Source organism: Oratosquilla oratoria, chromosome 12 (assembly GCF_046742065.1).
Source record: "Oratosquilla oratoria isolate Oo_2021 chromosome 12, ASM4674206v1, whole genome shotgun sequence".
NCBI classification, from domain to species: Eukaryota; Metazoa; Arthropoda; class Malacostraca; order Stomatopoda; family Squillidae; genus Oratosquilla; species Oratosquilla oratoria.
In genome coordinates, this window is record NC_134788.1 from 71,560,104 (window position 1) to 71,585,181 (window position 25,078).

The 25,078-nt window shown below is 40.4% G+C and overlaps 4 protein-coding genes across 6 annotated transcripts in view; 2 read left to right on the forward strand and 2 right to left on the reverse strand.

Moving 5' to 3' along the window:
* Window positions 1–25,078, reverse strand: part of LOC143032005 (uncharacterized) — a 529,471-nt gene that overhangs the window by 164,330 nt on the left and 340,063 nt on the right. The gene's annotated exons all lie outside the window — the stretch shown is intronic.
* LOC143032009 (large ribosomal subunit protein mL43-like) overlaps window positions 1–25,078 on the forward strand; it is a 320,821-nt gene that overhangs the window by 104,620 nt on the left and 191,123 nt on the right. The gene's annotated exons all lie outside the window — the stretch shown is intronic.
* Window positions 1,731–19,548, forward strand: LOC143032074 (uncharacterized). The gene is made up of 9 exons (XM_076196540.1): window positions 1,731–1,815; window positions 3,460–3,592; window positions 5,912–6,024; window positions 11,874–12,063; window positions 13,688–13,764; window positions 14,504–14,548; window positions 15,389–15,556; window positions 17,839–17,997; window positions 18,910–19,548. The coding sequence occupies exons 1-9, from the start codon at window positions 1,731–1,733 to the stop codon at window positions 19,401–19,403; spliced, it is 1,464 nt and encodes a 487-aa protein (XP_076052655.1). The 3' UTR covers window positions 19,404–19,548.
* Window positions 22,070–25,078, reverse strand: part of LOC143032003 (kappaPI-actitoxin-Avd3d-like) — a 4,317-nt gene continuing 1,308 nt past the window's right edge. Inside the window, exon 2 of one of the 2 annotated variants that reach the window (XM_076196447.1) lies at window positions 22,070–23,051. In XM_076196447.1, the coding sequence (XP_076052562.1) occupies window positions 22,235–22,648 (414 nt within the window). In that variant the 5' untranslated portion in view covers window positions 22,649–23,051 and the 3' untranslated portion in view covers window positions 22,070–22,234. The remainder of the gene's footprint in view (window positions 23,052–25,078) is intronic. The other variant, XM_076196448.1, reaches the window with a different exon arrangement.

A 25,078-nucleotide genomic window follows, 5' to 3' on the forward strand; every position in this document is an offset into this window, starting at 1 on the left:
TATGGATGGGAATGATAGACAAATATTGGACGGACAAGTGACTACCTAGTGTAGGCCTTATGGTCTTTTGCAGTCTCCCCTTCATTCTTATGTTCAGGCAACATATGTCCTTACCGGCGATATTTTCAATTACTTCCGTGATATTCCTTCTCGATTACTCCCCACCCACCTGGGAGACATGGCCATAGCACCTCACTGGTCTGGTGGGACCGGCCGGCCCACATTGACCCCTAGGGGAGGGCACCGCACGTGATAGGAGGGGCCACCCACCAATAGAATCCTCGGCATCCAACACCTCGAACAAACGGGGACCTTGAACCGAAAATTAGTGGTAGTTAGTAGATGTTCATCGATACAATTCACTATTTACAATAAAGAACATAACACGAGAATGGAGGACACTACAAGAGATCATAAGGCCTGCGCTAGGTAGTTCCATGTCCGTTACCACCTATCGTTCCCATCCATCTCCAGGAGACCAAAGAACAGTAGTGCATAAGTCTGGGGTAATAAAGGAAACATATTGAGAGTCTATGTGTCTATAGATATCTACAGTATATTTGGTTGATATACCCAAAGTACAGGAGAGGTATTGCTTTTAATGGTATTAGCAGTGTTGCCTCTACAAGATCAATACATAGGAGTGAGTCCTGTGGGAGGCTATAAATTCTTAAGGTCTACTAAAATCTTCATTGAACTCCAACCATACTAACATGATCCCCAAGGTTTGTATCATGAAGGCTTGGCTATAATGTGACGCCGGGCTAGATGCAAATCGCCTGGAGCAGTTAAAATTGACCCAAGAATACCCAAAGAATTGAAAGAAGCAACCTGGAAGCCCCTCAGTGTGATTTTTAACTTATCTTGTCAATATGAAATGGTTGTGCAAAAGTGGAAAATGAGCAAATGTTGTCCCCTTGTTTAAAAAGGGTGACAAATGCAATCCTGGCAATCGTCGGTCAATTAGCTTTACATCAGTGGTGTGCAAATTAATGGAGTCTGTACTGAGAGGCCAAATTATGGAATTCTTGGAGAAAGAAAAATATTATTGAAGATTCACAACATGGTTTCTGTGACAAGCTTTCTTGTCTGGCAAACCTTCTCGACTTCTTGCATGATATCTATGGAAGGCATGAAAAAGGGAGGGCAGTTGGCGTTCTATATCTAGACTTCCAAAAAGCGTTCGATAAAATCCAACATAGGAGGTTACTAAACAATCTAGAAGCCCATGGTATAGCAGAACATATTCACGATGGATTTATGAATGGCTTTCCAACGGTAAGCAGTGTGTGGTTTTGAATGGAAAATGCTCAAACTAGCGTTGTGTATCACGTGGAGTGGCTCGGGGCTCGGTGCTAGGTCCTGCACTCTTTCTGATATACATTAATGATGAAAATGTAGTGTATATAATCCAAACTTGAAGATGATACCAAAACTACAAATATGGTGACATCTTTAATACAGCAACAAGAATTACAATTTGTATTTGACCACTTTATATGAATGGGTAAAAAATTCCCAGATGCTTTTCAATATATATCAATTATCCAAACTTGAAGATGATACCAAAATTAAAGATAAGGTGACATCTTTAATACAGCAACAAGAATTACAATTTTTATTTGAACACTTTATATGAATGGGCAAATGTTTTCCAGATTTTTTTTTCCAATATAGATAAATGTAAATTACTTCATAGTGGTAATAGTAATGTTCAGTCCAACTACACGATGAATGGTGTACATCTGGAAAATATAGAGCAAGAGAAAGACCTTGGTGTTGTGATGTCGAATTATCTCAAACCAAGCAAACAGTGTTCGGAGATAGTAAGAACGGCAAATAGATAAATTGAATTTACAGGTAGAGATTTTCAGTTTAAAACTGAAGAAATTATTCTTAATCTTTACAATACTCTAGTCAGACCTAAACTAGAATATTGTGTACGGTGCTGGTCTCCATATTACAAGAAGGATATACAGGGGTTAGAAAGAGTGCAGCGTAGAGTAGCAAAGTTCATTCCTATGTTGATTGCGGAACAAGCCGCACGAAGAGTGCCTAAGTGAATTAAAATTGTTTAATCTCTCGAAACGGAGATTGTGAGAGGATCTAATTGAGGTCTTCAAAATTTCAAAGGAATTGAAAACAAGGACATGGATTATTATTGTCAACGCCGTCTCCGAAGATCGGCGGCATGAGGTACAGAGGGATGGGGAAGACAATCATATAACGCACACTTCATTTTATTCCTACCCTTCGGTTAGATGTTTCACATGCAGACGGTGTGGTTTCTGCAAATTGGTTCACAATTAAATTTTGCATTGACAATTACTCCATTACATTAACAATCATTACAATAATTAAACACACTTCCTTTTCAATTCCTACCATCGTACATCAATATTCCACACAATTAATTTGATCATCTCAATACTCTACCATGATTGTTTTCACCGCCTCCATAGTATCATAAATCCTCTCCTATCTTCAACATCTACACATGTTCTGAGAAGCCAAACAAATTATACATTGACATGACTTCTACATTAACTCATTAACACATTATTCCTTGAAAGACATTACATAAACATTCTCAATCAGTGCTTACCAACAAAGAGTTCCCTTGACAACTTATGGTAGTCACATCTTCACTGACCAAAGGCTAGACATGTAAAGGCCGGTTGTCGTCGAGACGATACCAACGGCACCTACGTAACTACTTGATAATACCCTTGCCTTCCAGCACATTTTCATAACACCATTTTATTGTACATAATGGACGAATACGATAACTCAATTTCAAACATGAACATTTTCAATATCATTTTACATACGTCGTAAAGTACATACTTAAACATGACGAATACAATAACTCAATTTCAAGCATGAACATTTTCAATATCGTTTTACATACGTCGTAAAGTACATACTTGAACATCATAGACCGTAGTTGCCGTTAGCTTGTACCTCATACAATTTCGTATGTACATCACAAATACATTCTGTATTAATGATGTACATACTTAGATCAACTGTCATATACCGTGATTCGTAATTAGTTTGTATCTCATACAATTTACCTGTCTAATGTCAATACAGTTCCAGATATCGGGAAATTGGCACTCACAATTATTATAAAATCTTTTTTTACACTTGGCACCTCCAAGACAACTAGGAATAATGGGCGCAAAATTGCAGGAAAAATATTTCAAATAAGCGTGGCAAAGTACTCTCTCTGCAGTTGCGTTGTTGATATGTGGAATGGTCTACAAGCCAACGTCATCGATTGTTCCACTATAGAAAAAATAAATAAATAAATAAAACGTCTCGACACTTGGATAAAAACCCCCGACTTTAATAATTTGCTACTATATGGTTAAAAAAAAGTGTATCGAAACGGCCATGCAAGGACCAATAGGTCTATTGCTGCTCATTTGTCAGTCCATGTAACTCTTCCTCCAGCTCCAACGTTGTCCCTGTTAGAGGTTCCTGCGGACAAGTGCGTCTACGAAGGACGCGAGTACGCTCTAGGCGAGGCCGTCGAGGTCGACCCCTGTTCTGCTGACTGCCACTGCCGTCCCTCGCAGGACAACAGGTACGTGAGGCAAGAGGCAAATGTATTGGATTGTATTCATTGTATGTAATGATTACAAAGGATTACAAAGGCGGAGCATGCCGACAGGAGACCTTTTGGTCCATATCTAGGTCGGACGCGAAAAAATCATAATAATGATAAGTAAATAAACAAATAAATAGATAAATGAAATAAATAGATACTATAATAATGTAAATAATAAATAACATACATGAATAAATGCATAGGTATAGTTAGATAATAAACAAACAGGTAAATAGTAAATGATAATAAATTGACATATAACTAATAATAAATGAGAATCAAGAGAAATGATAACAAAACAAATAAACAAGTGATATAAAATAAATGGTAATCATTACACCATCTTGCTTAGGTGTTAATCTAAATGATTCTTAAAGCTTCGAACTGAACTACATTGCACTGCCTCTGCAGGAAGTTTATTCCATTCATTAACTACACGGTTGAACATAAGAGCATAAGAATAAAGGAGACTGCAAAAGACCATAAGGCCTACACTAGGCAGCTCCGTATCCATCACCACCTGTCATCCCCATCCATAAAGTTGTCTAATCGTTTTTTAAAACAACTGATAGTTTCAGCGCTTACTACATGGTTACTAAGTTTATTCCATTCATCGACCACCCTATTAGGAAACCAATTCTTGCCTATTTCCTTCTTAAATCTAAATTTGTCCAGTTTATACCCATTACTGCGAGTCCTGCCCTGTTGTTTTATTATGATGACCTTGTTTGTTTCTACCCACTTCCAAATTAAATCTATTTCCGGACAGTTTGAGACCATTGTTTCTTGTCTGATTCTCATTCAGTGTCAAAATTTTGTCACTTTTGATCTTGTCAATTCCCTTTAGAATTTTCGGTGGTAGGGACGTGACGACTCTTGGCAATTTATCTATATCTTTATCTATTTTTATCAATTTATTTATATATCTATCAATTCATTTTGATTGATTGGTTGATTGATTTGTTTTTATCTATTCACTTTTCTATCAATCTATTTGTTTATTCATTTATTTATTCATGTATTTATCATGATTCATCTTTTTATTTGTTTACTAATTTATTTGTTTACTAATTTATTTGTTCATTTATTCATTTAGCTATTTATCTAATTATTCGTTTTATCTATTTATATATTTTTATCTAGTTCTCTATCAATTTATCAACTATTTATCTACCTATTTTCTAGTTCTATTTCTATTTTATTCTTATCCATATACCAATGACTTCTTTTCGCCTTCTTACCAGAGAGGTAGCCAAAGTCAAAAGGCATAAACTTCACCTCCACCTACTCCACTCCCATCCACCACCCTCCCCTCCCTTTCCTTTTAGCTCCTCGTAGATGACGGGTCATTCTTGTATTCCGCCCACAGCCCAAAAGGGTCAGAAACAATGCAGTAAGATATAGCACATCCACAGCAAGCCAATTTCACTAAATTGGCGACCCCTCCTCCCTCCCCGTCCCCTCATGCATGCAGAAAGAGAGCAGAAAGACGGGCGGGCAGAAATCCCTTCATTGGGCCTGCTGCGTCAAAATATCATTCATTCTCACATAGCCACCCCCGCCATCCACCTCCCACTCCCTCCCTCCCTTCCTTGCATCTCAACAGTATCATCTATCCACGGCCATTCTCCACTCACGCCTATCTTCCTCCCTCAACAGACAGACATTCCCCTCCTGCCTGCTCAACGCCCCTTTCACCCCACCCATCCATCCATCTCATCATCAGTCGTTGCCCCAAGCTTCTTGCATCAACCTCTGCCTGCCCTCCAAACCTCATTTACTAGTCTTTCTTCACTCGTTCTTTCCATGTGTCCAAACCATCCTAAAACTCTTTCATTAACCCCCCTATCTGCCAGCTCCTTCCCTTCCCTTCCCCGCTCTCCTCCTCACCTCCTCGTTTCTCACTCTATCCAGCCTTGTAACCCCTACCTACCATACTTCTCAGATATATCATCCTAAGCACATTTACTTGTTTATTTATCAATTCATTTATCTATTTATCTATCTATTCTAATATATCAATTTATGTTACATTTTATATCTATTTACTTCTTTAATCATTCATCTATTATATACACATTTATCTATTTATCTATATCTATGTACATTTTTGAAGTTCTGCCAAGGGATTCTAAAATGTTCAATCCATCTTAAACATGCACAACTTATTCATATTTATATCATATACATCAATATTTATTAAGATTTATTCATATTTGATTTTAGTTGTATTCATTGGCATCTATGTATCATTTCCCGATCTCGGCTTGATTCATCCTGACTTGACCCCTCCAGACCTCGGGTGACCCGTGCCCACATCGAATGTCCTGATCTGTTTGTGCCAAGGAAGCCGAACTGTCGCCCGATCTACGAGCTTGATAAGTGCTGTTCTGTGGACGAGGAATGTCGTAAGTGTTTGAGTGGATCATTAGAAAAAAAAGTATATATATATATGTATATATATATATATATATATATATATATATATATATATTTATATATATATATATACACACACATATATATATATATATATATATATATATATATGTATATTGGAAATTAGTATGTTATAACACATTTATAAATGTTCACTATAAACCCACTATCGGAGAAATAATAACGGAAATAAAGGTAAACTGTATATTTCGACTACTATCTGTAGTCCTCTTCAGCAGAATGCTTACAGAAAGTTAAGATACAAGTTTATATTGGGTGGTGAGGTGGTACCCATCCCCTTTTATGTACCACCTAACCACCCCATATAAACTTGTATCTTAACTTTCTGTAAGCATTCTGCTGAAGAGGACTACAGATAGTAGTCGAAATATACAGTTTCCCTTTATTTCCGTTATTATTTCTCCGATAGTGGGTTTATAGTGAACATATATAAATACACACATATATATATATGTATATATACATATATATATATATATATATGTATATATATATATATTTATATATATACATATATATATTTATATATATATGTATATATATATATATATATATATATATATATATATGTTTATAATCATACACACACATTCGTGCTGACACACGGACCACTATTGTGGTAGTGTCGAAAACTGCAGAGACTGCAAATCAGGGTTCACATAATAGATATATATATACATACATATATATATATATATATATATATATATATATATATATATATATACATATATATATATATATATGTGTGTGTATATACATATATATGTATATACATATATATATATATATATATATATATATATATATATATATATATATATATAACAGGATGTTACTGTTCAACTTATGCAAGGGGATATGTGTGTTTGTGTGTGTGTGATGAGCTTTGAACTCTCATCGGGAAGTGTTATAGCTTTCGATCACGAGTCCAACACGTGATCCAAGATCATGGTGAATCACACTCATAGAAAAGGGAAAAATATCGTTTGTGCAACAGGGAGAGGAACAACAAGCAGATGAGTGTATATCCCAAACACTCGAAAAACTTTAAACAATTAAGATTAAAGAAGTATTAGCCATTCTCAACAGATTTTTTAAATTCTAAACTTCACTATTTCAACAAGTTTAAGAAAAAAAAATGACTGGCAACAATGTTTGCTTTGCTAGTAATGGTTCATATAAATTATATCTCGGAATATAAGTGTCTCAATCGTTCAAAATCTGCTTTGATCCTCACCTGAATCAAATCATATGTCATACCAATCATAATGATAAACTCTTCTTGACAATAATAAAGTCACCCATGCCACATTGTCGTTTTCTGTTATAGTTGTTACTACAATGCCCTCCGTGCAAATACCCACAAACATAAAGACATACTCTATTGTATTAATCACTAAAGTGAACTCTCTTTGTTAATACTAAAGATATCCCTGCTACATAGTCTTTCTCTCTCACGGTAATTTCTACAATACACGTCTCTTTGAAAATCCATGTGAACTAGTTGTATAAACACGGTAAAGGAAACATGGACGGTGAAGCTTTTATTCCTAACGTTTCGTCTATCGACTTTCTCAAAGGAATGAGCATACTAGATACATACAGAGTTTGTATACACGCCTTACGGCTCAAGGGGGTGTGCGAGCGTATAACGCTGTGTTCTGATTGGCCCGCTGAGACCGCCAATCACGAAGAGCTATATTCGCTGAGGATTTGGCCCAGGTGAAGCTTCCAGCCTTATTGTTGATATTCGGACGAGTGGTGATGTATGCAGCTTCTATAGATTTTCTGGTCTTCTTATCCATATCTTCGTGTAGAATCTCGGCTCGGTTCCATTGTGGGAGGTGCCCAGATTCGTCAACATGCACCACCATTGCGTTGGTGAGTCTATGGTGACGGAGGTCGGCCTTATGCTCCCTGATTCTAGTGTCAAGCCCCCTCTTAGTCTCTCCATAGTATGCTTTATCGCATGATGTGCATGGGATCTTATATACGACCCTGTCTTTACTCCCCCTCATCTTAGTCCCGCTTTTTATCATGTCACCGATCTTCGTTCCCGATGTTACGGCTGCTTTTACTTCCGTGCTTCTGAGCATTCTAATAATGTCTCCTACCCTCTCAGAGTTAGGAAGCACCATGTACGATGTTTTTGTGGTGGCGTTGCCTTCTCTTAACCTGCTTGTGTGGATCATTTCTTCCGCTCTTCGTCTTAAGCTCAGGACTAAGCCCTTGGGGTAGCCAAGTTTCAAGAAGGCCGCGATGATGTATTCGATTTCCTCCTCCAGGAATTCCTCGCTGCATATCCTGTAGGCACGCAGGAAGAAGCCCATGACTACTCCCTTTTTCGTCCTCTCATTGTGTGCCGACAGGTAGTGTATGAAGTCGTCACGGTTCGTAGGCTTTCTGTAAACCCTGAATAAGAGGCCATCAGTTGTCGTTATTAACAGGGTATCCAGAAACGGAAGCTTTCCCTCTTCTTCCTCTTCTATAGTGAATTTGATCTGCGGAGTCACTCTATTTGATTGACTCCTGACGTCATCCAGGTCTGTCCTGTTCGGAGCGATTATAAGTACATCGTCCACGTACTTGAGCCATATTCCCACGGATGTAAAAGCAGCCGTAACATCGGGAACGAAGATCGGTGACATAATAGAAAGCGGGACTAAGATGAGGGGGAGTAAAGACAGGGTCGTATATAAGATCCCATGCACATCATGCGATAAAGCATACTATGGAGAGACTAAGAGGGGGCTTGACACTAGAATCAGGGAGCGTAAGGCCGACCTCCGTCACCATAGACTCACCAACGCAATGGTGGTGCATGTTGACGAATCTGGGCACCTCCCACAATGGAACCGAGCCGAGATTCTACACGAAGATATGGATAAGAAGACCAGAAAATCTATAGAAGCTGCATACATTACCACTCGTCCGAATATCAACAATAAGGCTGGAAGCTTCACCTAGGCCAAATCCTCAGCGAATATAGCGCTTCGTGATTGGCGGTCTCAGCGGGCCAATCAGAACACAGCGTTATACGCTCGCACACCCCCTTGAGCCGTAAGGCGTGTATATAAACTCTGTATGTATCTAGTATGCTCATTAACCACAAGATACACAAGGACAAAGAAAAAGAACACATTCAGACAACACTGGAAAAAGATATTCAGAATCACACCAGCAGAAAACGCAACATTTGACATGGAACACGAAAGAACAATCACAACACAAGTACAAGAAATACAAGATGACATTACCCCTCTCAATTTAGCTGACATGAGACGACTCGACCCAGACAACACACTCACAAAACCCTTTACACTAGATAACGTCAAACAGATAATAAAGAACTTCAAAAACAAGACACCTGGACAAACAAAAGTAAACAAAATAACACTAACTAACATCCCGGACTCAACACTACAATTACTCACAGAAATCTTTAATGAAACATTCAGCATGGGATACTTCCCCGACATATTCAAAACAGCTACACTAACATTCATACCCAAACACGGAAAAAACATCACAGACATAAACAATTACAGACCTATATCACTACTCGAAGTCCCAGGAAAAATACTTGAAAAACTCCTACTACAAAGACTACTCAAACACTTACACAATAACAACCTAACAAACGAGAACCAACATGGATTCACAAAAGGAAGAGGGACACACACAGCCATAGCCACACTATACGAAACAATAGCCATAAGTCAACGACACAACCACGGATGTAACATAGTATCACGAGACATAACAAAAGCATTTGACAAAATATGGCACACAGGACTTAAATACAAAATACACCAAACACACCTCCCAGACATACTAACAAGGACACTCTGCAATTACCTCGACAACAGACAAGCACAAATACGAATACATCATTATACAGGAAGACCCTTCAACATATACAGTGGAGTCCCCCAAGGAAGTATCCTTTCACCAACACTATTCAACCTCTACACACACGACACCCCCAACCCGACACACGGAGTCACACACGTACAATTTGCAGATGACCTGACACAGATAATCACATACCCAAGTAAAAAAGGCAAAAACATGTTAGCACTAAAAACAAGCAGAACAATAGAAACCATAAACACATATGAACAACAATGGAAAATACAAACAAACACAACAAAATTCCAACTACTAAACATATCAACACAGAAACCAGCAGAAATATAGACAGGAGACACACATATACGCAAACAAAGAAACATAAAAATACTAGGATTAACACTTGGAAACAGAGGTCTACAAACACACACAAACAACAGAAAAATACAAGCAGAAAAAACATTACAGACACTAAAACGATTCAGAAACCTTGACACCAAACTACTATTAAGACTATGCAAAATACTTGTACGACCTCAACTAGAATACATACCAATAACAACAATCACATTAAAACCAAGTCAACTCCAAAAACTACAATCAATACAAAACAAAGCACTACGATTCGCCACACACTCCATACCCCCATACCTTAACACAATAGAAGAACTACACATACAACATAAACTCGAACCACTTAACACAAGACTTCATAGACTAGCTTACAGAACATGGAACAGACTTACAATAACAAACCCAGAAATAGTACAAAACAGCGAAGACATAGACATAGAAGACGGACACGATCACAACTGGTGGCCTAGAGTGTCCCCTATCATAAACGGCCCTCCACCCGAACCTAAATACATACTTTAAACACAAATAAACATAAAAATACATCACTATCCTTCATTGTTCTACTAACCATACTAACCCAACTAACAATATAACTACTATTATACTAACATTATTACTATTGTTATTAAAAATGATAACACGTGCGAAATAAATCGCACGTGATATCATACAATCAATGAGTATGGTAATAGAAGTCAATACCCTCCCCCAACATTGTAATGCAAAATAGACCATAAAAATCACTAGCCGTCATCCCAATGGGGAAAAAAATCATACTCATTGAAGAATGAAAAAAAATGCATATGACATGTAGAAATTAAGACACCCCCCACCATAATAACGCAAATAAAAAGAAAAAACAAATAATAATATAAAAATATACATATATATACCCCCTTAGAATTGTTTTTAAAACCTGTATTTGGTAAAAAATAGTCGTATACATTTTTAGGGAGAAACAAAAATCTACATTAACGTCAAAACTAACAAATTAACAGCCAATAACAATCAAAAAGACAACTCAAGAAGAAGAACAGACGATCCAATCCTGCGGAAGATGGACCAGCCTCCAACCAACTTTAAGAACAACTTGGCATAGCTTCACAGCAAAAAAAAGAGAAAAGAAATATATATATATATATATATATATATATATATATATATATATATATATTTATATATATATATATATATAATTATGTATGACTAAAGCAGCAAGTGGGTCTGCCCCACACCTATTATAACTCTAACTTCCTTCCATTTCCTCCTTTACTCTTTTACACATACACACCCTCCCCCCTCTCCTCCCTCTTACCTATCCTGTCTGTAAGTAAGTAAGTATGCTCATTCCTTTGAGAAAGTCGATAGACGAAACGTCAGGAATAAAAGCTTCACCTCCATTCCATGTTTTCTTTACCGTGTCTATACAACACGTCTCTTTGCTAATACTAAAGTCGTCCCTGCCAATGTAGACGTTCTCTGTTATTTTAATTATTCCAATGCATCCGCCAGGCTGATGCAAAAGTCTTCTTCCCATTTTAAAGTTCTCTCTGTGGTACCAATCATTTTCTCTATTCACTTGCAGTTGAACCAGGTACGCCCCAGGTAGCACAGCCCAGAGGAGTGACGTGTCTTTGGAAGAACCAGAGTTATAAGGAGGGCGATAAAATGTATTTCGACGGGCAGTTCGCTTGCAGGCAGTGTGTCTGCACGGCTGAATTCTCGGACCCAACCGGGCCAGGATGTAAGGACGTCTTTTGTGGCATTGAGCTGCGGTGTGTACCAAACAGTTTTCAACGATTTGTACTTTATGCAAATATGTTTTTCGGCGTTGATTATACATACATACATACATACATATACCAAGGCTTTTTCCCCCCTACAAGGGAGGTAGCCCAAAAGGGAAAGGTATAAAATCATTCCCACCCATTTCATCCCTGAATACACTCCACACCCCTCCCATCCTCCCTCTCATCTGAGCACCTCTTGGATGACGGGTCATCCCTGCACCTTGCCCACTGCCCTGGGTCAGAAGCAGTGCCGCAAGACACAGCACATCCACAGCAAGGCCGCTTCATTAAATTGGCGACCCCCCCTCTAAGTCCCCCCTTGCATAAAAGGAGAGGACGGGGAGAAATCCCTTCGGGCTGCGTCAACTTTTGCTCACACATACTACCCCCCCCCCCCCCGCCCATGCCACCTCATGCAATCACAACATCCATATACTACCATTCTCCATTCACCTCTGTCTTCTGTCCTCTCCCGTCCTTCCTCAACAGACATTCCCCTCTTCCCCAAAGCCCCCTTCACCCCATCCATCCACCTCATCCGAGGACGTCCCCTCATGTTCACTCCCTCCACATCTGCCTTCCATACCTCTTTTACTAGTCTTTCTTCACTCATTCTTTCCATGTGTCCAAACCATCCTAATACTCTTTCATCAACCCTATCTCCCAGCTCCTTTTCCACCCATGTTCTCCTCCTCACCTCCTCATTTCTCACTCTATCTAGCCTAGTAACCCCCACCATACTTCTCAGACACCTCATCTCAAACACATTCAAACTCCTTCTCTCTTCCTCTCTTATGTTCCATGTTTCTGCTCCATACAGTGCTGTTGGCACAATCACTCCTTCATACAGTCTCCTCTTCGCATCCATTCCCAAATGTCTATTCCTCATTACACTCTTTAATCCACCAAGGCATTTACTCGCTTCTCTCAATATATAAGGAAGTTTTCTGTCGATATATACTTTTGACTGTAAATAAGACTGTATCTATATAATAGCAATGAAAAACGTATTTGCATAATAGTTATGTTTTCTATGTAAGATGATTCTTGTTGTCCCACATGGTCTCTTAGTTTTCAGTTATCTATTGTTGGATCATCATCATCATCATCATCATCATCATCATCATCATCATCATCATCATCATCATCATCATCATCATCATCATCATCATCATCATCATCATCATCATCATCATCATCATCATCATCATCATCATCATCATCATCATCATCATCATCATCATCATCATCATCATCATCATCATCATCGTCATCATCATCATCATCATCACCATCACCACCACGCAAAAAAGAGAGAGGGAGAGAATGTTATCTTCACCGGAGTGTGAGAGCAAATGACGACTTCATCACAGAGAGCCCTCCCTTCCGTGACGTCATGCGCAGTCTGGAAAAAAAAAATCCCCGTGCGCAAGAACCTGATAGTCGTTCTCTCTCTCTCTCTCTCTCTCTCTCTCTCTCTCTCTCTCTCTCTCTCTCTCTCTCTCTCTCTCTCTCTCTCTCTCTCTCTCTCTCTCTCTCTCTCTCTCTCTCTCTCTCTCTCTGTTTTCTGTTCTCGTACAATAATTCCCGTTTTCTTTCTCACTGACAGTTACATGGACAGAGTTACCGCTGGCTGTACCCCCATCAATTTTGAAGACGGATGTTGTCCCATTGGATGGCTTTGTCGTAAGTAGATATGCACACACACACACACACACACACACACACACACACACACACACACACACACACACACACACACACACACACACACACACACACACACACACACACACACACACACACACACACACACACACACACACACACACACACACACACACACACACACACACACACACACACACACACACACACACACACACACACACACACACACACACACACACACACACACACACACACACACACACACACCAAAATATATAAATTTACTGATATCAATAAATGTAAAGTTTGTCATTCTATGCAAACATTCACCGTGGATTTTTACTGTGTGTGTGTGTGTGTGTGTGTGTGTGTGTGTGTGTGTGTGTGTGTGTGTGTGTGTGTGTGTGTGTGTGTGTGTGTGTGTGTGTGTGTGTGTGTGTGTGTGTGTGTGTGTGTGTGTGTGTGTGTGTGTGTGTGTGTGTGTGTGTGTGTGTGTGTGTGTGTGTGTGTGTGTGTGTGTGTGTGTGTGTGTAAAGTCTTGTAAGGGAGCGAGACTCCAAACAAAACAAAACAAAAAAGGAAAATTCACATTATAAAGCATTGCAATAAATAGAATTGAGTAATTGTGAGACAAGTCTGTAATCACCTCAGAGTCACTGTTTTTATTCGTAGTCATATACAAGTCCCTCAGATCCCGTATATTTTTATTTTTCGTTGCCATGTCTAATCGTGATGTTACTTTTCCTTTCGACAGCTGAAGACGCTGGGAAGCTTCAAGTTCACGGAACGACCGAGACAGGTAAAAATTTGACCAACGCTACGTCGTATCTATGCAAATATAGCTTTACTTACCAAACATTTCATATATTTTTATATGGATTATATCTATCATGATTAAAGTTGTTTTTCGTATATAAAATCATATTAATATAAGCAAAAAATTAGAGAGAATTTTCCATAGACACGGGCACCTCTTAACACTTTCTGGAAAGACGTAGAGGTGACTTGATAGAGGTATTGAAATTAGTCAAGGGCTTTAACAATGGCTATGTTGACAAAGTCATCATATTAAGACAACAGGGCAGGAATCGTGCTAATAATACTCTTAAATTGGACTAATTCAGATTTAAGAAGGAAATATGTATGATCTAGTTTACCAATAGAGTAAGTAGTTAACACATGAAATAGATTTAGTAACCACGTCGCGAGTGCTGATATTACTGGTCATTAAAAGAGAAGGTTAGATATCTTTATGGATAGGTGGTAACGGACATGGTACTACCTAGTGTAGGCCATATGGTCTCTTGCAATTTCCTCCAGTCCTAATTAGATTGGATATATCGTTAATGTCACCTTGGGGTGTTCACAACGAAAGAAATACATATCCCAAGACACAGTAATGTCGTAGCACATTAGTTTGATAAACTTTCATCCCACCATCGGAAAAGAAGACACTAATGTCAAAAGTTCTGTATATTTCGATCACTAACTGTGATCCTCTTCAGCAGAATGTACATTCTGCTGAAGAGGATCACAATTAGTGATCGAAATATACAGAACTTCTTCTTTTCCGACGGTGGGATAAAAGTCTATATATTCTAAGATTCAACTACTATTTGCTATGCCCTATCCTCTGCAGGCAAGCATCCTGGGCGGTGCCCTGGGAGGACCCGAAGCGAGGCTCCTTCCTTCGGGATCTGTGCCTTCACCTGCAACGAGGACGGGGATTGTCCGCACGGCGAGATGTGCTGCTCCACCGCCTGCGGAGGAACCTCCTGCGTGGCGCCTGTCCACGACGACCCCGTCGGTGAGTGAGTGAGTGAGTGAGTGAGTGAGTGAGTGAGGAGGCCTTTGGCCAGTGCACCTTGAGTATAGGAAGACCAGGTTTAACCCATTCAACTCCGATGACAAGATGTCTTGTCATTTGGTCAAATAAAACAAAAAATCATAAAACACCAAAATGTTTGATCAAACACCAGAAAAATATGACGCCAATCCTCGCTTCGCTCGCAGCGAAGCGAGGACTGACGTCATATTTTTCTGGTGTTTGATCAAACATTTTGGTGTTTTATGATTTTTTGTTTTATTTGACCAAATGACAAGACATCTTGTCATCGGAGTTGAATGGGTTAACATAATTATGGTTGATCTATCATATTCTTCCATGAGTCTGTTCCTCTCGGATGCAGAGTAGATTTAGCAAGATTTTCTTAAATTCGTTAAATTTTTCCATGGTGGGCTATACTCCTTGGGTGCAGGGTGACCAGATTTAGCATAATTATGCTAAATTTATCATATTCTTCTATGATGGCCTACGCTTCTTGGGTGCAGGGGGACCAGATTTAGCATAATTATGTTAATCTTAGTACATTTCCCAATAACATAGTACTATATTAACAGAAACTATCAGAGCTGGGCGTGTTCCTCGGTGCGTTCGTAGGTACGTTCCTTGGTGCGTTCAGCTGCGGTTAGCGCTCCCAAACTATTAAAGCAATATAAGTGCCGGTATAGTATGTGGCCTATTTTTTGGATGTGGCCTACGGAAAATTTCTTTGGTATAGTATGTGGCCTACCGGCCTTTTATTTCGGTATGAACCTGTCTCTTAACCCACTCAACGCCGATGACAAGATGTCTTGTCATTTGGTCAAATAAAACAAAAAATCATAAAACACCAAAATGTTTGATCAACCACCAGCAAAACATGACGTCAGTCCTCGCTTCGCTCGCAGCGAAGCGAGGACTGACGTCATGTTTTTCTGGTGTTTGATCAAACATTTTGGTGTTTTATGATTTTTTGTTTTATTTGACCAAATGACAAGACATCTTGTCATCGGAGTTGAATGGGTTAAGATTTAATAGTTTAGGAGCGCTAACCGCGGCCAAACTAAAACGGAACGCACCGAGGAACGCACATAGGAACGCGCCTAGTTCTGGAAAATATACAACAGAAGGATTTAGCATGAATGCTAACCATCTAGCATAACTTTAGTTGTTGTCTAGCATATTCGCGATTCTGTTCATCAGGTAGAGAAGGACTCCCATCCACCTCTGGGGACTTGAAAAATTGCCTGCAGAAGTCTGGTGATGCCCCACCACCCCCACCCCCCACCCCCACCCAGGGGCAATTCCTTGATTGTAGTTCCCAAAGATTCAAGTACAAGGTCCAGTACTGAGAAATATGACGAGAAAGGAAGATATTTTGATGTACAAGCACAGATGAAACACCTTGTTCGATTTAGATATAAATTAATTAGTTTCTTTACCCCAAATGACATGGTTAGATGCCCCTCCTCCTCCCCATTTGGATGCCCGGGGCCACCACCCCTTCGGACCGACCGACCGATCCAGCCTCTGCACGCCACTCACTGGCTGCAATTTTGTATTACATCTTCATCCATTGACGATGGCGATACTAGTAGTACGACGATAGGCATCCCTGTGGACACACACTCTTGAACTCTGTCCTTTAAATCCTATGAAAATATAATCTTTACATTTCTGTATGTAATAATTCATTTATGTGAACAAATGATGCATTTATACAACGTATATCTGATGCCACCCTTTCCAGACTGAGGGTCTAGTAGAGCCTTATCCCCTAATTCAGCATACACAGACAATCAACCGACCCGCAGTCCAGAAAGGGTGGAGATCCAAGCGGGAAAAGTCCGCGCGATCGATCCGCCCCGTACCCACGAGATTCTATGGCTCAACCATGATCATCAAACAATTGTCTAAGACTAGAGCACTAATTCCTTGTTTATGAATGGGACTGTTTTACTTCGAACGCCTGCCGCTAGAGTCACTAAAACCAAAGAACTGGTGCTCTAGATAATAGTTTGACGATCATCGTTGAGTGATAATCGCACCAAGCAAAATCTACCTTTTAGTAGTATAGTGCATGTGGACAGCGACCCTCGACCTCCCTTCCTTCCCCTCCGAGCAGCACTCGTCCTTCGATCTTCCTTCCCCTACGGGCACCCGTCCTTCGAGCTCCCTTCCCCTCCGAGCACCCGTTTCGATCTCCCTTCCTCTCCGAGCACCCATTAGTAACCGACCTCTTCCTCCCTCTTCTTGCTCCGGTGCAGAATCTGGCAAGGCTTGTCATCTCGGCGATCTGACAGTGCCCCTCGGAGGGACAGTGACCGACAAGGAAGACTGCACTACCCGGTGCTCCTGCTCCGCGCCTCCCCTACTGACCTGCACCAAGTACAGATCCTGCGAACTTGCAGAGGAACGGTATAAAGGTAAGATGTCAGTGAGTGCACACGGATGATCTCCCAACTACCCGCTTCTGTTTTCCTCTTCCCCCCTACTCTCTCTCTCTCTCTCTCTTCTCTCTCTTTCTCTCCCCCTCTTCTCTTTCTCTCTCTCTCTCTCTCTCTCTCTCTCTCTCTCTCTCTCTCTCTCTCTCTCTCTCTTTCTCTTCCCCCTCTCTCTCTCTCCTCCCCCCCTCTCTCTCTCTGTCTCTCTTTTGGAGTCACGTGATACTAGTGACGCCCCTTGCTGTCCCTCTTTCTTAATGACCTTTGAACCCACCCCCCTTAACCGCAAAGACGCGGTTGGAGGCAGAGGTTAGTTTTATATAAATTGGGATCATTCGTAATTGTACACTGTAAGAAGAAAAAAAAACAGATAAAAGACATATAAATAGAAGAAAACAGAAATAAACAGATTAGTAATACAATAATGATGATAGTAACGGAAAAGTAACAGTAACTTTAAATAATCAAGATTTGTTGTAAATTTACGGTTTCGTAGCTGTCACGTGCTGTCACGTGCTCAAATTAACATGAGATCAACTTTCCTATTTTCAAAGAACTCTGTTTATTCTATGACCAAAAACATCAAAATGGATTCTTAGGCAAGGGAGTTAGTTCTAGAGAATATTAGTTTGAAAAATCAATCTGGTCAACACCAAACAAAGTCCCACGTTAATTCTACGGCAAAAGTGCTGATGGCCATAGACCAAAATGTTATATATATATAAATATATATATATATATATATATATATATGTATATATATATATATATATATATATATATATGTATATATATATATATATATATATATATACATATAAACTTTTTTGTTGCCAGGTCATCATCAGCTCAAGTACCTATTTTCACCACGTCTTCCTCCTCCTCCCCCAACAGACTGCCATGACGTAGTGTGCCAGCCAGGCTGCGACCTACGCGTCAATTCCACGACTCTCTGCAACGATTGCCACTGTCCGGACGAGACGAGCGCCTCTCCCAGGTGCCCCGAAATCCGCTGCCCACACGCCTGCCGGAGCACAAACCTGAAGAAGGACCCCGTCACGGGCTGCTTCTCCTGCCGCTGCGATACTTGCCCGCCCAAAGACCCCATCACGGGACAGCCGCCCTGCCCTATAGACTGTGCTATCGAAGTGATGCAGGACCCGGAGACGGGTTGCGACGTATGCAGGTGCCGAGACACCACTCTCCCCAGGGCCCCCCCGCCCACGCAGTGCCCGCGCCTTTCCCCTGGTGGACAACTACCCTGCCCATCAGACTGCCCCGCAGGAACACACACGGCCAAAGACACCGAGACGCACTGCCTCAAGTGCGCGTGCGCCGCCCCGTCGAACGGGAAAACAACAACAACAACGACAGGAATTTCGACTTGATATCCCCAAAACATCTGATGACGTAGAGATGATGTCACACGGGTCAATCAATGACATGACAGCTTCGTCACGGGTCGGTGGGACTTTACATTTTTTACTGATTCTATTGTTGTGATCCTTTTCCAAAATAAAATTGTAAAGTGTCTTTGAGTCTTTGAGACACCCTGTTCCTAACGCAGATACACACGAACTGATGCCCAGTTCCTCCCTCGAACTTGTCTTCTATGATAAAGAAAAATCAACTACCGACAGACAGATAACGCCATCCCGTGACGTCATCCCATCACGAGCTTAAAGACAGAAAAACATAAGTATAGAGGAGACGGCTAGATACCCTTAGGCCTACACTAGGCAGTTCCATATCCCTTACCACCTTTCATCTCTAAACTTAGTTATCTGATCTACGCTTAAAACGACCAATTGCTTCAGCACTCACTACATAAGAACATAAGAATGGGGGAGACTGCAAGAGACCATAAGGCCTACACGAGGCAGTTCCATGTTCCTGACCCCCTTTCGCCTCTGCCCATAAAGTTATCCCATCGTCTCCTCTTAAAACAACCAATTGTTTCAGCGCCCACTAACTACATCAGGGTCAACAAGTCTATTCCATTCGTTGAGCTCTCTGTTGGTCAACCATTTCTTGTCTATTTCCTTCTTGCTTAAACCTAAATTTCTGCTGCCAGTAATAACTGTTGCCCAGTAACTGGCGAACGCTTCACCCAAAGGTGACTAAAAACTTGGTTTGACCTCTTGACCAAAGACGGTAACAATGTGAACAGTGGCGAACTTCTAGCCAGATGATATGCTTTTTTTTTTTTACCGAATACCTACATGGAAAAATATAAAATCGAAAGATAAGATATGAGAAATAAGAGATGAATAAAAATATGTATCATACGCTTCAGACATTACTCTATTGCAACTTTTCTTTACTCCTTACTTTTTTTTCTCATTCTTCATTGTCTATTTCAAACGGAAATCTTATGACCCATTGAAAATGAGATTCGTGTTCCTTTCACTGGATTGCTGTCATGGAAATGTGTCGTTTATTATCACTGTAGATATTGGTGAGAGAATGAGTAGATGGCAGTAGTTCGTACTAGGGAAGGAATCGAAGGACGCAAGGGCGATTTTGCTCCTTCTTAACCACTCGGTATGATCTTTCGGAACTGATCTACTTAACAACGCCAATGTAATGCGGTAAAAAGCAGCAGTATCACGTTGCTGGGCGTTCAATAAAAAAAAATCTTAGTGTAGTTGCATTACAAAAAATATATACATAGATAAATGTATTGAAAAATACAATGAAATAGAATAAGTAGTCTTGCAAGTAGGAAAATGTCTGTGGCGTTGGTATCGACCCTGTAAAGCAAGGTTTACACGCTACGATAAATTGTAGCGATTTATTGTAATGAAAAGGTTGTTCCAATTTGTCATTACGTGTAAACCTTGCTTAAGAGAGACGCCCCATCCCCCACCCACCCCAAAAAAGTGGTGTGTGTGTGGGGGGGGGGAGGGTTCTGACCCGAAAAAATTGCTTCTCCACAGCATCTGCGTCATTGCCTTGGTGTTTCTTAATATCCTAAGAACATAAAGAGCTGGTGGACGCTGCAAAAGGCCATAAGGCCTACACTAGACAGCTTCATGTCCATTACCACCTATCGTCCCCATCCATTAAGTTATCTATTCTTCTCTTAGAATAGCCCATAGTTTCAGCGTTGTTCAGTACATGGCTACTAAGTCTATTTATTCATTAACCACTGCCTACCTGCATCACCCTTGTTAAATCTCTTGACCTAGTTGAATACCTCCGCACTTTTCATCTTTCCAGAGTGTAAATTAAGGTGCCTAAGCTTGTCTTCGTATGGCAAATTGCTAAGTCCAAAAATCATTTGGTCATCCTCCTCTGTACTGATCCCAGTGAATTGATATATCTATTCCAGCGTTTCCCAAACTGGGGGGAACTTCCCCCCCCGGGGGGGGGGTTGAAGCTACCAAGGGGGGAAATGATAACATTGTCACCTAGCAATAAAGAAAATCTCAGATGGATTTTGTTATGCCTGAGAGAGGAAGAGAGAGAGAGAGAGAGAGAGAGAGAGAGAGAGAGAGAGAGAGAGAGAGAGAGAGAGAGAGAGAGAGAGAGATAGAGAGAGAGAGAGAGAGGGAGAGAGAGAGAGAGAGAGAGAGAGAGAGAGGGAGAGAGAGAGAGGGAGAGAGAGAGAGAGAGAGAGGGAGAGAGAGAGAGGGAGAGAGAGAGAGAGAGAGAGAGAGAGAGGAGAGAGAGAGGGAGAGAGAGAGAGGGAGAGAGAGAGAGAGAGAGAGAGAGAGAGAGAGAGAGAGAGAGAGAGAGAGAGAGAGAGAGAGAGAGAGAGAGAGAGAGGGAGAGAGTATACTTGTTGTAGATGCTTATCAATATATTTGTACATTTTCAAAATAAATTAGTGTGTTTTGACTAATCTTTCCTTCGTAGATATGAAGGGGGAAATCTGGATGTTTGAACTGGTTGTTGGGGGAAAAAGTTTGGGAACCACTGATCTATTCAATAAGACGGAGACCGAAGCTGTACTGCATTGTCAATGATGGGTCTAGCTATCGTCAGGTAGAGTTTAATAAATATATCAGCACTTTTGTTTATATATGTAATGAATAATAAGGGACCCAAATCAGAGGCCTGGGGAACTCCACTGACATCACCACCCCATTTGGATGATAGATTGTTCATGGCGATCCCTGTTTTCTGTCACTGATCCATGTTCTAATGCATTGGAACCTGGGACCGAACTACAAAACAATACATATCAGTACATACTACATCAATATACGCCACATCAGTCCATCCTGCATGGCAAGCCAACAATAGCAACAACAACAACGGCAGCTCCACTCTGCAGACGGAACAGTCTGCCTGCCATCTCTGCTGGGCAGGGTATGATCGTAATCCACACAGACTCAACGAGTGCTAGTGACGTCATCCAGCCAGGGAAGACAACGGATGATGTCTGCTTAACGAGGTCAATCCAGGCTCGCTGAACCTCTTTCGCCGTTAAAAGAGGTCTGCAAGGAATCACTGGAACGCAAGTCATATTGGGATCCCAGGAAACACCGTTGTGGATGCTGCTGCTGCCAAAGCAGCGACAAGGTTCAGGAGGATGATATTGCCCTCGGCACCCACGATCACACAGATCAAGGGCGTCACCACCAGTAAAGCCAGATCGATGAGCAGGGCCGACCATAGCAGCCATTTTAATACTTCAGACTCAGCATAGTGGTACTACCTCGTCACTAGGCATGAAGCTATCCACCTACCTCCTGTTAGAAGGCCGGAATCTATCTTCCACAAGATTCGCCTTGGATAACGTTGTGGGTGGAAAGGGTTAAACGTCGTTGTTCTTCGTATAGAAAGGAAACAACCAAACAGGTGATTATATATCCAGCGCCATTTATTTATGTGTCTCTAGTAACGACCACAATAATATAGGCAATCATAATAGTTTCTATAATTGTTGGCATTTCCTCCGCAGCCGCCATAGATAAACTTCTGGCACCTCCTAGACCATGGGTTGAAGAAGTACCGAGGCATTCTTCCATAACATTGTCCTGGATCTGAAGGAAGATAGCAGCGATGACCATGCCAGCCCGAAGCACCTGAAAAATGTCAAGAATGGCAGGAATCAGTGGTCAGCTATGAAAATGTTGAGATTCACATCCACAATGCGTGTGGAAAGATGCGAGCATTATGAGACCTTTGTTGTTATGAATACGCAGGAAACTACAAGTCCTACAGTTGTGGGGCTACTGAGAAGAGCTGTATAAATTATTTGAGATTTAGGACGAATGGAGTGGATTATTTTACGAATAACCAGTGTTGCTCAGTTCTGCACTAAGATAGAAAGGATCCGTAATAGTACTGATTATAGCTACCAACACCAAAAGACTGATAAATTGTGGTTTACTGAATATTCAATCAGTTGGAAATAAGACGCTTGATATCCAGGATCTTATCAATGAAAGTAATTTGGATGTTTTAGCACTAACGGAAACCTAGTTAAGCTATTATGATACTTCTATGAATCGGGAAGTGACACCGATTACCCAGATATTGTTGACACAATCCACCCTCGGGAGGACAACAGGAAATGTGGTGCAGTGGGAATGATGTTTCTTCCGAATTAATTTAAGGAAACCAGGATGGAAGTGGCTGAGAGGAGTGAGGGGGGTTTGAGCATATGTAAGTTTGTTGTGAAACTGGAAGAGCAAAATGTACATTTACTGTTCCGTGCAGAACACCAACTTCGAGAGTAAACTTGTTCATCGATGAGCTCGGAGTGTGTTTGGAAATAGTGGGCATGGTTAACGCAAATGTGTTTATTTGTGGTGATTTTAACTTATGATAATTCTTCTCCCACTGAATTTATTGAGATGATGAACTCTTTTAATTTGATCAACAAAGTGGATGCAGTGGCTTGCATTGCTGGGCATATATTAAACTTGGTTTTCATCTACATTGTACGAGATGTGCGCGTTAAAGCGATATGTCGCATTTCTCTAGTTCACAAGATGGTGACTTTTCGCTTCCCATGTATGAAAAGAAGCGAAAGGCAAATGAAAAAGATTACTTTCAGAGCGAAGAGAAATTCTCAGCCAGAATTGTTGATAGATTCAGTGACTCATAATCTATTCTTAGAAGAACATGAGAAAAGTATACATGATGTTATGGAATGGATATTGTATATATGGTATTGTGGAATTTAAGAACTGCTTGAATTGCTTTGTTAAGCCATATAGTGAAATTGTAAGGGAACAGTATAATGCTCTATTCCTTATTAGTGAAAAATAAATTGTACTGCAAGACCATGGGCCGTGGTTTAATGCCGACGTCTCAAGAGAAAGAAAAAAAAAGGAAAATGAAGGCACAGGTTACCAACTGACCCGGCTAGAACGAAATACCGAGATGGAAAAAGTAAAGAAAATGCATTTACAATAGCTGAGGAGAAATAAGAATAAGTTACTGGAAGGGTTTATGGATATGGGTTGAATCTTTTTTCGATTTTTTTCTATATAAGATTTAAAAAAAATATTGCCCAGAACTTCGGGAGTAAGCGGCATTCGAGGAATGACTAAATCTATACAAGTTCCCGGGACTAAGTTATCATGCTTTCGGCAAGGGAATATGGAAGTAGCAAAAGCTATTGCTACACAGAGTGAAGCTAACGTACTGTGATAAATATCCAAAGAAATTATAAGTATATTGATAAAGATTGCATTTTTCCTGAGAGTGAGAAAACAGCGATTGTAAAACCTATAATTTAAGGTAAACTTGATTGGCAGTGTTTAAGTTCTTTTCAACAGGTATTGAATGTTGACATTTTTGTCAAAGACACTTGGAAATTCTATTTTGAATGAGAAACTGGAGTATATGCAGCTGGTGCTAGTTCTTCAGGATAATCAGTCTGCTTATAGACGAATTCATTCAATTGAAACAACTCTGTGTTGTGTGATAAGTGTTTGCTTGTTTTAACGGTTGAAGGGTGTCCTCATTCCATTAGAGCTAAATGGTGCGTCCAACACAATTGTGCATGATTTATCACGCAAGGAATGTAAGAGCAATGGGATAGAGAGTGATGCGTTAGCTTACCGAAGGAGTTGTCTCAAAAGTAGAACTTACCCTGTAC